The 14,508-nt window shown below is 44.3% G+C and overlaps 1 protein-coding gene across 1 annotated transcript; it reads left to right on the top strand.

The window, feature by feature from the left end:
- Nucleotides 1-691: 691 nt before the first annotated feature.
- LOC109886314 (uncharacterized protein DKFZp434B061-like) lies at nt 692-2,195 on the top strand. Its single transcript, XM_031800103.1, has 3 exons — nt 692-826; nt 918-973; nt 1,086-2,195. The coding sequence occupies exons 1-3, from the start codon at nt 798-800 to the stop codon at nt 1,649-1,651; spliced, it is 651 nt and encodes a 216-aa protein (XP_031655963.1). The 5' UTR covers nt 692-797; the 3' UTR covers nt 1,652-2,195.
- The last annotated feature ends 12,313 nt before the right edge of the window (nt 2,196-14,508 follow it).

Here is a 14,508-nt window from a genome sequence, read left to right as displayed (position 1 = left end):
GGTTAGCAGTGTTTCTGTAGTACAGGCATCTAGTACTGTTGTTGGGTTAACAGTGTTTCTGTAGTACAGGCACCTAGTACTGTTGTTGGGTTAACAGTGTTTCTGTAGTACAGGCACCTAGTACTGTTGTTTTGTTAGCAGTGTTTCTGTAACACACATGAGAACAAAAGGCCACTGGATTGATGATATCATTCATGATATCATTCTGACAGGTCAATCTGATAGGCTACTTTTTAGCTGGTGAACATAAAATAGAAGGTTTTTGCTGGCAAGACGGCTGATCTGATTGGTGAAAAGACCAATTAGCGGTAAAAAGATCAGAATTCGGCAGCTACAGACGCATGAACATGTATGAAATTGAATATGCATTCATCAATTGTCTGTTTTCTGTAAAATGTTGAAATTAATTTGGTGTGTGCTTTTTTGTCGAACATTCAACTCTGTTATTCACCATGCGTCAACGGATGACTCCTGTTGAAAAACAATCGGCTCAATCTGGAATGCGCGGGTAGAGTTCACTCTTTAGCCGTCGGATTGGTCCATGATGTGTAAACTCCACCCTCCAGCACACCAGCTGAATGAAATCAAGAGCACCTAATCGCAATTGGGAAATTGAACCAATTGAAATTAAGTTCATTGGTTGACACCTGTACATAATTAGCCATTCAGGTAAGAAGGGTCTGGGATTCCTTTATGAGGTGCAACCAAAACAGCTGTTAGACATTGTAACAGGGATATTCTGGCAGGGTGTCTGTCTAGCATTAGTTCTGAATACGGTTGTGGTTTTGATCACTAAAATGGCTGTGACTTTTGGACTCTCTTTGAGGTTAGTTTTTCAATGTATTAATTTGTTTGCTGTACCTTTTTCTTATATTTTTCACTGGTTATTTATGTTTAACTGTCTGACTGTTTTGTAGTGTTTCTTGGATTTGTTGCCTGCTAATTGGTGAGATAACGTGTTTTACCCTTCAAGGTGTGTTGGTTTACACTACTTCAGTTCAAATCCGTCTAGTTCCAATGGCTGATTTTTACCCCCCAAAAAAATCTTTTTTTTTTTTTTTTCTTTTCTTCCCTTTGTTCACTAGGTGCTTATGGGCATCCTACCTCTACTGTAGCCCAAGTGAGTGTGGTGTCTGTTCCAAATGCTAAAGCTACTGGCCACAATAGCTCGGCAAATGTGACGTCGGGTCGAAATGCCTCGGCAGAAGCCACCGGCCCCCGCGCCTCAGCAGAAGCCACCGGCCCCCGCGCCTCAGCAGAAGCCACCGGCCCCCGCGCCTCAGCAGAAGCCACCGGCCCCCGCGCCTCAGCAGAAGCCACCGGCCCCCGCGCCTCAGCAGAAGCCACCGGCCCCCGCGCCTCAGCAGAAGCCACCGGCCCCCGCGCCTCAGCAGAAGCCACCGGCCCCCGCGCCTCAGCAGAAGCCACCGGCCCCCGCGCCTCAGCAGAAGCCACCGGCCCCCGCGCCTCAGCAGAAGCCACCGGCCCCCGCGCCTCAGCAGAAGCGACCGGCCTTGAACCGACGGCCCGACCCCTCACCAAGCTAGATAGGGAGATCATAATTTGGTTTGCCCAACTCCTTAATCGTCTGTCCCCTGTTACTGTGACTCCTTTTGAAGCCAAGGTAACTGAGGGGAAATATGTCAACTAATGCACTTGTTTGAAATGAGGTTCTCTTTCACTTGTGCAACGTCATGCAAATTGTTTACAGGGGTGAACACTACAATGGTATGAATTGTTTTTATAACCATACGACTAAAATTGACATCTGACACACTTCTAGGTTCTACGGTTATGCTTTTGATTTAGCCTGGTGTTCCTGCTACTCTTGCATGGTTTTCTCAAACAATTTGACTTTCAATATACCTCGTCCTTCAAATATGTTCTCTTCTGCCTACCATGTGCTTGCTGTTTGGGAACAGACTGTGGGTCTTGAGTAAAAGGGAATGTGGTTCACAACTGTAAAAATTTTTTTTTAGTTATTTACCTTTTCTGGTAGTTCAACTGCTTAAGTTCTCTAAATTGTCAGAGCTCATGTTCTTTCTTTACCTGTCCTGTTGTGTAGGGTGTTTGACTTAATCTTCCAGTTACCTGTTTCTCTAAAGAATGTGAATGCAGTTTACCTCATTGTCCCATTGCTGTCCCAGGTAAGCGATGGTGTTACTCAGAAACATTAAAACTACTTGACAAATTTTTCCTCTTCTACAATGTTGGTCTGGCCAGACGCATAACAATGGATGCAATCGTATATGCATAAACATAGTTAGTGGGTTAATGAAATGTTAGTCATCACCTTTTAAACTGACTGTTAGAACTGTTAAGGCTCCATGGATTGAGGACTTGAAAAACTATATGGTTGAAAGAGATGGGGGGGACGAGTGGCTAATAAATCTGACTCGCTGACTTACTGCAAATTGAGAAATTGTGACTAAACTCAACAAAAAAACAAAGTTATATAAAACCTTTTTAATAATGGGCAGAAAGACAAATTCAACTCAAACTTTAATCAAATCGGAAGGCTTATTCATCACAGAATTTTATGTTGGCAATTATTTAAATGATTACCTTATTGGCAAAGTGGGCAAACTTAGGCAAGAAAGCCAACAATGAATAGTGAGCCATTGTATTAATGAATAAACAAACATGAGAAGCACATTTGAATTTTGTAAACTTGGTGTGGGAAAGGTGATAAAAATGATTTATCCATCAATAATTACAAACCTTCTGGCATTGACAACTTAGATGGAAAGCTACTGAGGATGGTAGCTGACTCTATAGCCACTCCTATCTGTCATATCTTTAATCTGAGCCTAGAGGAAAGTCTTTGTCCTCAGGCCTGGAGGGAAGCCAAAGTCATTCTGCTACCCAAGAATGGTAAAGCGGCCTTTACTGGTTTTAACAGCCGACCAATCCGTTTGCTGCCAGGTCTTAGCAAACTGTCTGAAGAAATTGTTAGACAAAATACCAAATACAATACTATTTCTCTGTCAACAAATTAACAGACTTTCAGCATGTTTATTCAGTAATGAATGGTGTGGCTGTTGAGCAAGTTGAGACTAAATTACCTCTCGTTACCTTAGCTTTCAAACTGATCAAAACATATTCAATGGTTGTAAAGATGGGGAGAGGTCTGTCCGTAATAAAGAGATGGTCTGTCCGTAATAAAGAGATGGTCTGTCCGTAATAAAGAGATGGTCTGTCCGTAATAAAGGGATGCTCTGTCCGTAATAAAGAGATGGTCTTTCCGTAATAAAGAGATGGTCTTTCCGTAACAAAGAGATGGTCTGTCCGTAATAAAGAGATGCTCTGTCCGCAATAAAGAGATGCTCTGTCCGTAATAAAGAGATGCTCTGTCCGTAATAAAGAGATGGTCTGTCCGTAATAAAGAGATGGTCTGTCCGTAATAAAGAAATGCTCTGTCCGTAATAAAGAGATGCTCTGTCCGTAATAAAGAGATGCTCTGTCCGTAATAAAGCGATGCTCTGTCCGTAATAAAGAGATGCTCTGCTTTTTTTTGACATCACACTCCACAAAGCAGGTCCTGGAGACTAGTTTGATCTTATCTGGATGATTATCCAGTCATCTGGTCAAGTCGTGCTAAGAAAGACCTAGTTAAGCTGCAGCTGGCCTGGAACAGAGTGGCACATTTCGCTCTTCACTGTAATCAGAGGGGTAATATCAATACTACGCATGCCAGCCTCTCTTGGTTAAGAGTTGAGGAAAGGAAAGGTTGATTGCATTGCTTCTTGTTTTAATTCCTCATTGTTTGCATAGTCAACAAAAACACAGCAGTGACGCACACACTTACCCCACCAGACATGCCACCAGGGGTCTTTTCACAGTCCCCAAATCAAGAACAAATTAAACGCACAGTATTATCAAATCAAATCAAATCAAATCAAATTTATTTATATAGCCCTTCGTACATCAGCTGATATCTCAAAGTGCTGTACAGAAACCCAGCCTAAAACCCCAAACAGCAAGCAATGCAGGTGTAGAAGCACGGTGGCTAGGAAAAACTCCCTAGAAAGGCCAATACCTAGGAAGAAACCTAGAGAGGAACCAGGCTATGTGGGGTGGCCAGTCCTCTTCTGGCTGTGCCGGGTGGAGATTATAACAGAACATGGCCAAGATGTTCAAATGTTCATAAATGACCAGCATGGTCGAATAATAATAAGGCAGAACAGTTGAAACTGGAGCAGCAGCACAGTCAGGTGGAAGTTGAACTGGAGCAGCAGCATGGCCAGGTGGACTGGGGACAGCAAGGAGTCATCATGTCAGGTAGTCCTGGGGCATGGTCCTAGGGCGCCAACCCAGACAGGATGACCACAACAGTGAATCAACCCACTCAGGTGACGCACCCCCTCCAGGGATGGCATGAGAGAGCCCCAGCAAGCCAGTGACTCAGCCCCTGTAATAGGGTTAGAGGCAGAGAATCCCGGTGGAAAGAGGGGAACAGGCCAGGCAGAGACAGCAAGGGCGGTTCGTTGCTCCAGAGCCTTTCCGTTCACCTTCCCACTCCTGGGCCAGACTACACTCAATCATATGACCCACTGAAGAGATGAGTCTTCAGTAAAGACTTAAAGGTTGAGACCGAGTTTGCGTCTCTGACATGGGTAGGCAGACCGTTCCATAAAAATGGAGCTCTATAGGAGAAAGCCCTGCCTCCAGCTGTTTGCTTAGAAATTCTAGGGACAATTAGGAGGCCTGCGTCTTGTGACCGTAGCGTACGTGTAAGTATGTACGGCAGGACCAAATCAGAGAGATAGGTAGGAGCAAGCCCATGTAATGCTTTGTAGGTTAGCAGTAAAACCTTGAAATCAGCCCTTGCTTTGACAGGAAGCCAGTGTAGAGAGGCTAGCACTGGAGTAATATGATCAAATTTTTTGGTTCTAGTCAGGATTCTAGCAGCCGTATTTAGCACTAACTGAAGTTTATTTAGTGCTTTATCCGGGTAGCCGGAAAATAGAGCATTGCAGTAGTCTAACCTAGAAGTGACAAAAGCATGGATTAATTTTTCTGCATCATTTTTGGACAGAAAGTTTCTGATTTTTGCAATGTTACGTAGATGGAAAAAAGCTGTCATCGAAATGGTCTTGATATGTTCTTCAAAAGAGAGATCAGGGTCCAGAGTAACGCCGAGGTCCTTCACAGTTTTATTTGAGACGACTGTACAACCATTAAGATTAATTGTCAGATTCAACAGAAGATCTCTTTGTTTCTTGGGACCTAGAACAAGCATCTCTGTTTTGTCCGAGTTTAATAGTAGAAAGTTTGCAGCCATCCACTTCCTTATGTCTGAAACACATGCTTCTAGCGAGGGCAATTTTGGGGCTTCACCATGTTTCATTGAAATGTACAGCTGTGTGTCATCCGCATAGCAGTGAAAGTTTACATTATGTTTTCGAATAACATCCCCAAGAGGTAAAATATATAGTGAAAACAATAGTGGTCCTAAAACGGAACCTTGAGGAACACTGAAATTTACAGTTGATTTGTCAGAGGACAAACCATTCACAGAGACAAACTGATCTCTTTCCGACAGATAAGATCTAAACCAGGCCAGAACATGTCCGTGTAGACCAATTTGGGTTTCCAATCTCTCCAAAAGAATGTGGTGATCAATGGTATCAAAAGCAGCACTAAGGTCTAGGAGCACGAGGACAGATGCAGAGCCTCGGTCCGATTAAAATGTCATTTACCACCTTCACAAGTGCCGTCTCAGTGCTATGATGGGGTCTAAAACCAGACTGAAGCATTTCGTATACATTGTTTGTCTTCAGGAAGGCAGTGAGTTGCTGCGCAACAGCCTTCTCTAAAATTTTTGAGAGGAATGGAAGATTCGATATAGGCCGATAGTTTTTTATATTTTCTGGGTCAAGGTTTGGCTTTTTCAAGAGAGGCTTTATTACTGCCACTTTTAGTGAGTTTGGTACACATCCAGTGGATAGAGAGCCGTTTATTATGTTCAACATAGGAGGGCCAAGCACAGGAAGCAGCTCTTTCAGTAGTTTAGTTGGAATAGTCGTCTCAAATATGTATGCAGTATGCAGCTTGAAGGTTTAGAGGCCATGATTATTTTCATCATTGTGTCAAGAGATATAGTACTAAAACACTTGAGCGTCTCTCTTGATCCTAGGTCCTGGCAGAGTTGTGCAGACTCAGGACAACTGAGGTTTGGAGGAATACGCAGGTTTAAAGAGGAGTCCGTAATTTGCTTTCTAATAATCATAATCTTTTCCTCAAAGAAGTTCATGAATTTATCACTGCTAAAGTGAAAGTCATCCTCTCTTGGGGAATGCTGCTTTTTAGTTAGCTTTGCGACAGTATTAAAAAGGAATTTCGGATTGTTCTTATTTTCCTCAATTAAGTTAGAAAAATAGGATGATCGAGCAGCAGTAAGGGCTCTACGGTACTGCACGGTACCGTCCTTCCAAGCTAGTCGGAAGACTTCCAGTTTGGTGTGGCGCCATTTCCGTTCCAATTTTCTGGAAGCTTGCTTCAGAGCTCGGGTATTTTCTGTGTACCAGGGAGCTAGTTTCTTATGAGACATTTTTTTTGTTTTTAGGGGTGCAACTGCATCTAGGGTATTGCGCAAGGTTAAATTGAGATCCTCAAGTAGGTGGTTAACTGATTTTTGTCCTCTGGCGTCCTTGGGTAGGCAGAGGGAGTCTGGAAGGGCATCAAGGAATCTTTGTGTTGTCTGTGAATTTATAGCACGACTTTTGATGTTCCTTGGTTGGGGTCTAAGCAGATTATTTGTTGCAATTGCAAACGTAATAAAATGGTGGTCCGATAGTCCAGGATTATGAGGAAAAACATTAAGATCCACCACATTTATTCCATGGGACAAAACTAGGTCCAGCGTATGACTGTGACAGTGAGTGGGTCCAGAGACATGTTGGACAAAACCCACTGAGTCGATGATGGCTCTGAAAGCCTTTTGGAGTGGGTCTGTGGACTTTTCCATGTGAATATTAAAGTCACCAAAGATTAGAATATTATCTGCTATGACTACAAGGTCCGATAGGAATTCAGGGAACTCAGTGAGAAACGCTGCATATGGCCCAGGAGGCCTGTAAACAGTAGCTATAAAAAGTGATTGAGTAGGCTGCATAGATTTCATGACTAGAAGCTCAAAAGACGAAAATGTCTTTTTTTTTTGTAAATTGAAATTTGCTATCGTAAATGTTAGCAACACCTCCGCCTTTGCGGGATGCACGGGGGATATGGTCACTAGTGTAGCCAGGAGGTGAGGCCTCATTTAAAACAGTAAATTCATCAGGCTTAAGCCATGTTTCAGTCAGGCCAATCACATCAAGATTATGATCAGTGATTAGTTCATTGACTATAATTGCCTTTGAAGTAAGGGATCTAACATTAAGTAGCCCTATTTTGAGATGTGAGGTATCATGATCTCTTTCAGTAATGACAGGAATGGAGGTGGTCTTTATCCTAGTGAGATTGCTAAGGCGAACACCGCCATGTTTAGTTTTGCCCAACCTAGGTCGAGGCACAGACACGGTCTCAATGGTGATAGCTGAGCTGACTACACTGACTGTGCTAATGGCAGACTCCACTATGCTGGCAGGCTGGCTAACAGCCTGCTGCCTGGCCTGCACCCTATTTCATTGTGGAGCTAGAGGAGTTAGAGCCCTGTCTATGTTGGTAGATAAGATGAGAGCACCCCTCCAGCTAGGATGGAGTCCGTCACTCCTCAGCAGGTCAGGCTTGGTCCTGTTTGTGGGTGAGTCCCAGAAAGAGGGCCAATTATCTACAAATTCTAACTTTTGGGAGGGGCAGAAAACAGTTTTCAACCAGCGATTGAGTTGTGAGACTCTGCTGTAGAGCTCATCCCTCCCCCTAACTGGGAGGGGGCCAGAGACAATTACTCGATGCCGACACATCTTTCTAGCTGATATGCATGCAGAAGCTATGTTGCGCTTAGTGATTTCTGACTGTTTCATCCTAACATCGTTGGTGCCGACGATTATATAGCGCCATGATTGGATGGAACTCCCTTCCACATAGGGCAAGAGAACAGCAACTCGGGTTTAAAAAACAAAACAAAACCTCACGGCACAACGCCTCTCCCCCATGTGACCTACTGGTTGTGTGTCTGTACTGACATGTGACCTACTGGTTGTGTGTCTGTACTGACATGTGACCTACTTGTTGTGTGTATGTACTGACACGTGCCCTACTGGTTGTGTGTCTGTACTGACATGTGACCTACTGGTTGTGTGTCTGTACTGACATATGACCTACTTGTTGTGTGGCTGTACTGACACGTGCCCTACTTGTTGTGTGTCTGTACTGACATGTGACCTACTTGTTGTGTGTCTGTACTGACATGTGACCTACTGGTTGTGTGTCTGTACTGACATGTGACCTACTGGTTGTGTGTCTGTACTGACATGTGACCTACTTGTTGTGTGTCTGTACTGACATATGACCTACCTGTTGTGTGTCTGTACTGACATATGACCTACTTGTTGTGTGTCTGTACTGACATGTGACCTACTGGTTGTGAGTCTGTACTGACATGTGACCTACTGGTTGTGTGTCTGTACTGACATGTGACCTACTTGTTGTGTATATGTACTGACACGTGCCCTACTGGTTGTGTGTCTGTACTGACATGTGACCTACTTGTTGTGTGTCTGTACTGACATATGACCTACTTGTTGTGTGTCTGTACTGACACGTTCCCTACTTGTTGTGTGTCTGTACTGACATGGGACCTATTGTTGTGTGTCTGTACTGACATGTGACCTACTTGTTGTGTGTCTGTACTGACATGTGACCTACTGGTTGTGTGTCTGTACTGACATGTGACCTACTTGTTGTGTGTCTGTACTGACATATGACCTACTTGTTGTGTGTATGTACTGACACGTGCCCTACTGGTTGTGTGTCTGTACTGACATGTGACCTACTGGTTGTGTGTCTGTACTGACATATGACCTACTTGTTGTGTGGCTGTACTGACACGTGCCCTACTTGTTGTGTGTCTGTACTGACATGTGCCCTACTTGTTGTGTGTCTGTACTGACATGTGACCTACTGGTTGTGTGTCTGTACTGACATGTGACCTACTGGTTGTGTGTCTGTACTGACATGTGACCTACTTGTTGTGTGTCTGTACTGACATATGACCTACCTGTTGTGTGTCTGTACTGACATATGACCTACTTGTTGTGTGTCTGTACTGACATGTGACCTACTGGTTGTGAGTCTGTACTGACATGTGACCTACTGGTTGTGTGCTGCCATCCTGTTAGAAGGTAACAGATTATTTTATTACAATGGTTAAATTGGATTTTCATTGTGTTCAATGGTGTTATTTGCCCCCTAGTGGGGCTTTCTGGTACTTAGAAAGACGACGCAAACAGGAAGTACAGAATTAGTTTTGCACGTATAGAAGCAGCTACAAACAATGCTACGGTGCAGGTCTTTCAATGTAGTTATTTCCCGTCACGCTTCAGCCTTGGAAACATATTTGTTTGTAAGTTCGATTCAAGCATTTAGCTAATGATGATAATCTTGTTATTGATAGAGTTGCTTACATATCAATGTTGGTTGCATTTACTCACAAATTGCAATGCCTTTAATATATGTCGTTAGCTGTATTACTTTGCTCGTGCGTCATGCAAACGAATTGTAAAATATACAATACTGTAGTTTTGTTACTGTTTCTAGTGTAATATGCTTTGTTATTCTACATAGATGGTTGTACATTATTAGAGTAATGAAAGGAGCCAATTACCATATGGTTAACAATTAGCTATATGGTTTGGCATCATGCCAGATGCATGGTACCTTAGCGTGTGAGAGAGAGAGAGAGAGAGACAGAGAGAGAGAGAGAGAGAGAGAGACAGAGAGAGGAAGAGAGAGAGAGAGAGAGAGAGAGAGAGAGAGAGAGAGAGAGAGAGAGAGACAGAGGCTTTGTATTTATGTAACTTCAAATGTTTAATGTACAGCTACAGTATGTCGGTGTGAATTGAATACTAAAGTATATTCTTTTCTGTATTTTGCAGTTTCACAACATAAACGTTTTCAATATATTCATTCAAGAAAAGCCTTGGGAGTTTTATTGAAGACTTAGTTGTTAGCTATCTGTCTAGTTTTGCATGGGAACGCAACTCAAGGGCAGAATAGTTTGTGTGTCTGTACTGACATGTGACCTACTTGTTGTGTGTCTGTACTGACATGTGACCTACTGGTTGTGTGTCTGTACTGACATGTGACCTACTGGTTGTGTGCCTGTACTGACGTGTGACCTACTGGTTGTGTGTCTGTACTGACATGTGACCTACTTGTTGTGTGTCTGTACTGACATGTGACCTACTGGTTGTGTGTCTGTACTGACATGTGACCTACTGGTTGTGTGTCTGTACTGACATGTGACCTACTGGTTGTGTGTCTGTACTGACATGTATGTGTAATTGCCAAGTATTTTTCATTATGTGTCAGACCCCAGTAAGACTAGCTGTCACCATTGACATCCATTGGGGATCCTAAAAAATAAAAAATATATATTCAACTACCTTGAGCATTTGAAAAGCTGAAATTAACTACAAAACACTAATATTTTCTACCCAGGTCTGACCTCCACAGGACACTGAGGGTGTAAACAATATAGTGAAATGCTTCCTTGCAAGCTCATTCCTCAACAGTACAGAATCAATATAAAAGAAGCAAAGAGAGAGAGGAGGACAAGGACATGGGGAGAGAGATATTGCTTTGGCAATGTTAACATATGTTTCCCATGCTAATAAAGCCCCTTGAACTGAATTGAATTGAGAGAGAGAGAGAGAGACACAGAGAGAGAGAGAGAGACAGAGAGAGAGAGAGACAGAGAGAGAGAGAGAGATAGAGAGAGACAGAGAGAGAGAGAGACAGAGAGAGAGAGAGAGAGAGAGAAAGAGAGAGAGAGAGAGATGAAGAGAGAGAGAGAGACAGACAGGGAGAGGAAGAGAGAGAGAGAGAGAGAGAGAGAGAGAAAGACAGAGAGAGAGAGAGAGAGAGACAGAGAGGAAGAGAGAGAGAGACAGAGAGACAGAGAGAGAGAGAGGAAGAGAGAGAGAGACAGAGAGAGGAAGAGAGAGAGAGACAGAGAGAGAGAGAGAGAGAGGAAGAGAGAGAGAGAGACAGAGAGAGACAGAGAGAGGAAGAGAGAGAGAGAGAGATGAAGAGAGAGAGAGAGACAGACAGGGAGAGGAAGAGAGAGAGAGAGAGAGAGAGAGAGAGAAAGACAGACAGAGAGAGACAGAGAGAGACAGAGAGAAAGACAGAGAGAGAGAGAGAGAGAGACAGAGAGGAAGAGAGAGAGAGACAGAGAGACAGAGAGAGAGAGAGGAAGAGAGAGAGAGACAGAGAGAGGAAGAGAGAGAGAGACAGAGAGAGAGAGAGAGAGAGGAAGAGAGAGAGAGAGACAGAGAGAGACAGAGAGAGGAAGAGAGAGAGAGAGAGTAGGACAAGGACATGGAGAAAAAAAGAGAGTGGACTGACTGCAAATAACAGCACAGTCCATTTGTATGTTCCCATGGTAGCAGGACGTCTTAACCCCAGATGTAGAAGGAGAGAGAGGTTGAAAAACCTCGTCCCAAACCCCTTAACACACACACACACATATACACACATATACACACATATACACACACACACACACACACCTTGTCCGCAGCCCCGCTGTCTGCATTTATAATTGCTGTGTGTATACCAAGACACTTGGCCCTCTCCAATCCTGGATGATTCAGCTGACAGAGAAAAAGCTGAGCCACCGTACGACTAGATTAAGTGTGTGTGTGTTTTCTTAGTGGTGAATCATACCATGGTAATTAGTGTGTTAATGTTGTGTTGTCAACGATAAACAGGTCATTGTGCACATAACACTTTGGGTAATTGGAACTGACACACACACACAAACAAACAAACATACACACTACACACACACACTCACAAACAAACATACACACTACACACACACACACACACACACACACACACACACACACAAACTGTTAGCTTGTTAGCACAGGCCTGCTAACCGCCTGAATCGCCGCGTCTCAAACGCTCACCGGACCCATATTTACTTTCTATCTCTTTTGACTTTTAATTTGTTTATACCTTCCGGAAACCTGCCTCACCCAATGTGATACGGAATCGCTATTATTTTTTATTTATTTTTAGAACACACTCAAGAACCTCCAGAAGCTAACCAGCTAACTAGCTACAAGCTATTTAGTCATTGTTAGTATTTTTTTTTTTTTTTTTTTTTTTTTTTTTTTTTTTTACCTGGATAACACTCGCCAGGCCAGCTTCCCTGCCCCATCCACCGCTGCCCCCTGGACACTGATCTCTTGGCTACATAGCTGATGCACGCTGGACTGTCCATTAATCACGGTACTCCATTCTGCTTGTTTGTTCTATCTGTTGGCCCCGTTGCCTAGTCTACGCCATTTTACCTGCTGTTGTTGTGCTAGCTGATTAGCTGTTGTCTCACCTACTGTTTTAGCTAACTTTCCCAATTCAACACCTGTGATTACTGTATGCCTCGCTGTATGTCTCTCTCAAATGTCAATATGCCTTGTATACTGTTGTTCAGGTTAGTTATCATTGTTTTAGTTCACAATGGAGCCCCTAGTTCCACTCTTCACGCCCCTGATAACTCCTTTGTCCCACCTCCCACACATGCGGTGACCTCACCCATTACTACCAGCATGTCTAGAGATACAACCTCCCTCATCATCACCCAGTGCCTGGGCTTACCTCCGCTGTACCCGCACCCCACCATACCCCTGTCTGTGCATTATGCCCTGAATATATTCTACCATGCCCAGAAACCTGCTCCTCTTATTCTCTGTCCCCAACGCTCTAGGCGACCAGTTTTGATAGCCTTTAGCCGCACCCTCATACTACTCCTTCTCTGTTCCGCGGGTGATGTGGAGGTAAACCCAGGCCCTGCATGTCCCCAGGCATCCTCATTTGTTGACTTCTGTGATCGAAAAAGCCTTGGTTTCATGCATGTCAACATCAGAAGCCTCCTCCCTAAGTTTGTTTTACTCACTGCTTTAGCACACTCTGCTAACCCTGATGTCCTTGCTGTGTCTGAATCCTGGCTCAGGAAGGCCACCAAAAATTCAGAGATTTCCATACCCAACTATAACATCTTCCGTCAAGATAGAACTGCCAAAGGGGGCGGAGTTGCAGTTTACTGCAGAGATAGCCTGCAAAGTAATGTCATACTTTCCAGGTCCATACCCAAACAGTTCGAACTACTAATTTTGAAAATTACTCTCTCCAGAAATAAGTCTCTCACGGTTGCCGCCTGCTACCGACCCCCCTCAGCTCCCAGCTGTGCCCTGGACACCATTTGTGAATTGATCGCCCCCCATCTAGCTTCAGAGTTTGTTCTGTTAGGTGACCTAAACTGGGATATGCTTAACACCTCGCCAGTCCTACAATCTAAGCTAGATGCCCTCAATCTCACACAAATCATCAAGGAACCCACCAGGTACAACCCTAACTCTGTAAACAAGGGCACCCTCATAGACGTCATCCTGACCAACTGGCCCTCCAAATACACCTCCGCTGTCTTCAACCAGGATCTCAGCGATCACTGCCTCATTGCCTGTATCCGCTACGGAGCCGCAGTCAAACGACCACCCCTCATCACTGTCAAACGCTCCCTAAAACACTTCTGTGAGCAGGCCTTTCTAATCGACCTGGCCCGGGTATCCTGGAAGGACATCGACCTCATCCCGTCAGTTGAGGATGCCTGGTCATTCTTTAAAAGTAACTTCCTCACCATTTTAGATAAGCATGCTCCGTTCAAAAAATGCAGAACTAAGAACAGATACAGCCCTTGGTTCACCCCAGACCTGACTGCCCTCGACCAGCACAAAAACATCCTGTGGCGGACTGCAATAGCATCGAATAATCCCCGTGATATGCAACTGTTCAGGGAAGTCCGGAACCAATACACGCAGTCAGTCAGGAAAGCTAAGGCCAGCTTCTTCAGGCAGAAGTTTGCATCCTGTAGCTCCAACTCCAAAAAGTTCTGGGACACCGTGAAGTCCATGGAGAACAAGAGCACCTCCTCCCAGCTGCCCACTGCACTGAGGCTAGGTAACACGGTCACCACTGATAAATCCATGATTATCGAAAACTTCAATAAGCATTTCTCAACGGCTGGCCATGCCTTCCGCCTGGCTACTTCAACCTCGGCCAACAGCTCCGCCCCCCCCGCAGCTCCTCGCCCAAGCCTCTCCAGGTTCTCCTTTAACCAAATCCAGATAGCAGATGTTCTGAAAGAGCTGCAAAACCTGGACCCGTACAAATCAGCTGGGCTTGACAATCTGGACCCTCTATTTCTGAAACTATCTGCCACCATTGTCGCAACCCCTATTACCAGCCTGTTCAACCTCTCTTTCATATCGTCTGAGATCCCCAAGGATTGGAAAGCTGCCGCAGTCATCCCCCTCTTCAAAGGGGGAGACACCC

This window comes from Oncorhynchus kisutch, linkage group LG21, assembly GCF_002021735.2.
Source record: "Oncorhynchus kisutch isolate 150728-3 linkage group LG21, Okis_V2, whole genome shotgun sequence".
Classification (NCBI taxonomy): Eukaryota; Metazoa; Chordata; class Actinopteri; order Salmoniformes; family Salmonidae; genus Oncorhynchus; species Oncorhynchus kisutch.
Note: the sequence above shows the minus strand (reverse complement) of the source record. Positions and strands in the feature narration are given on the sequence as shown.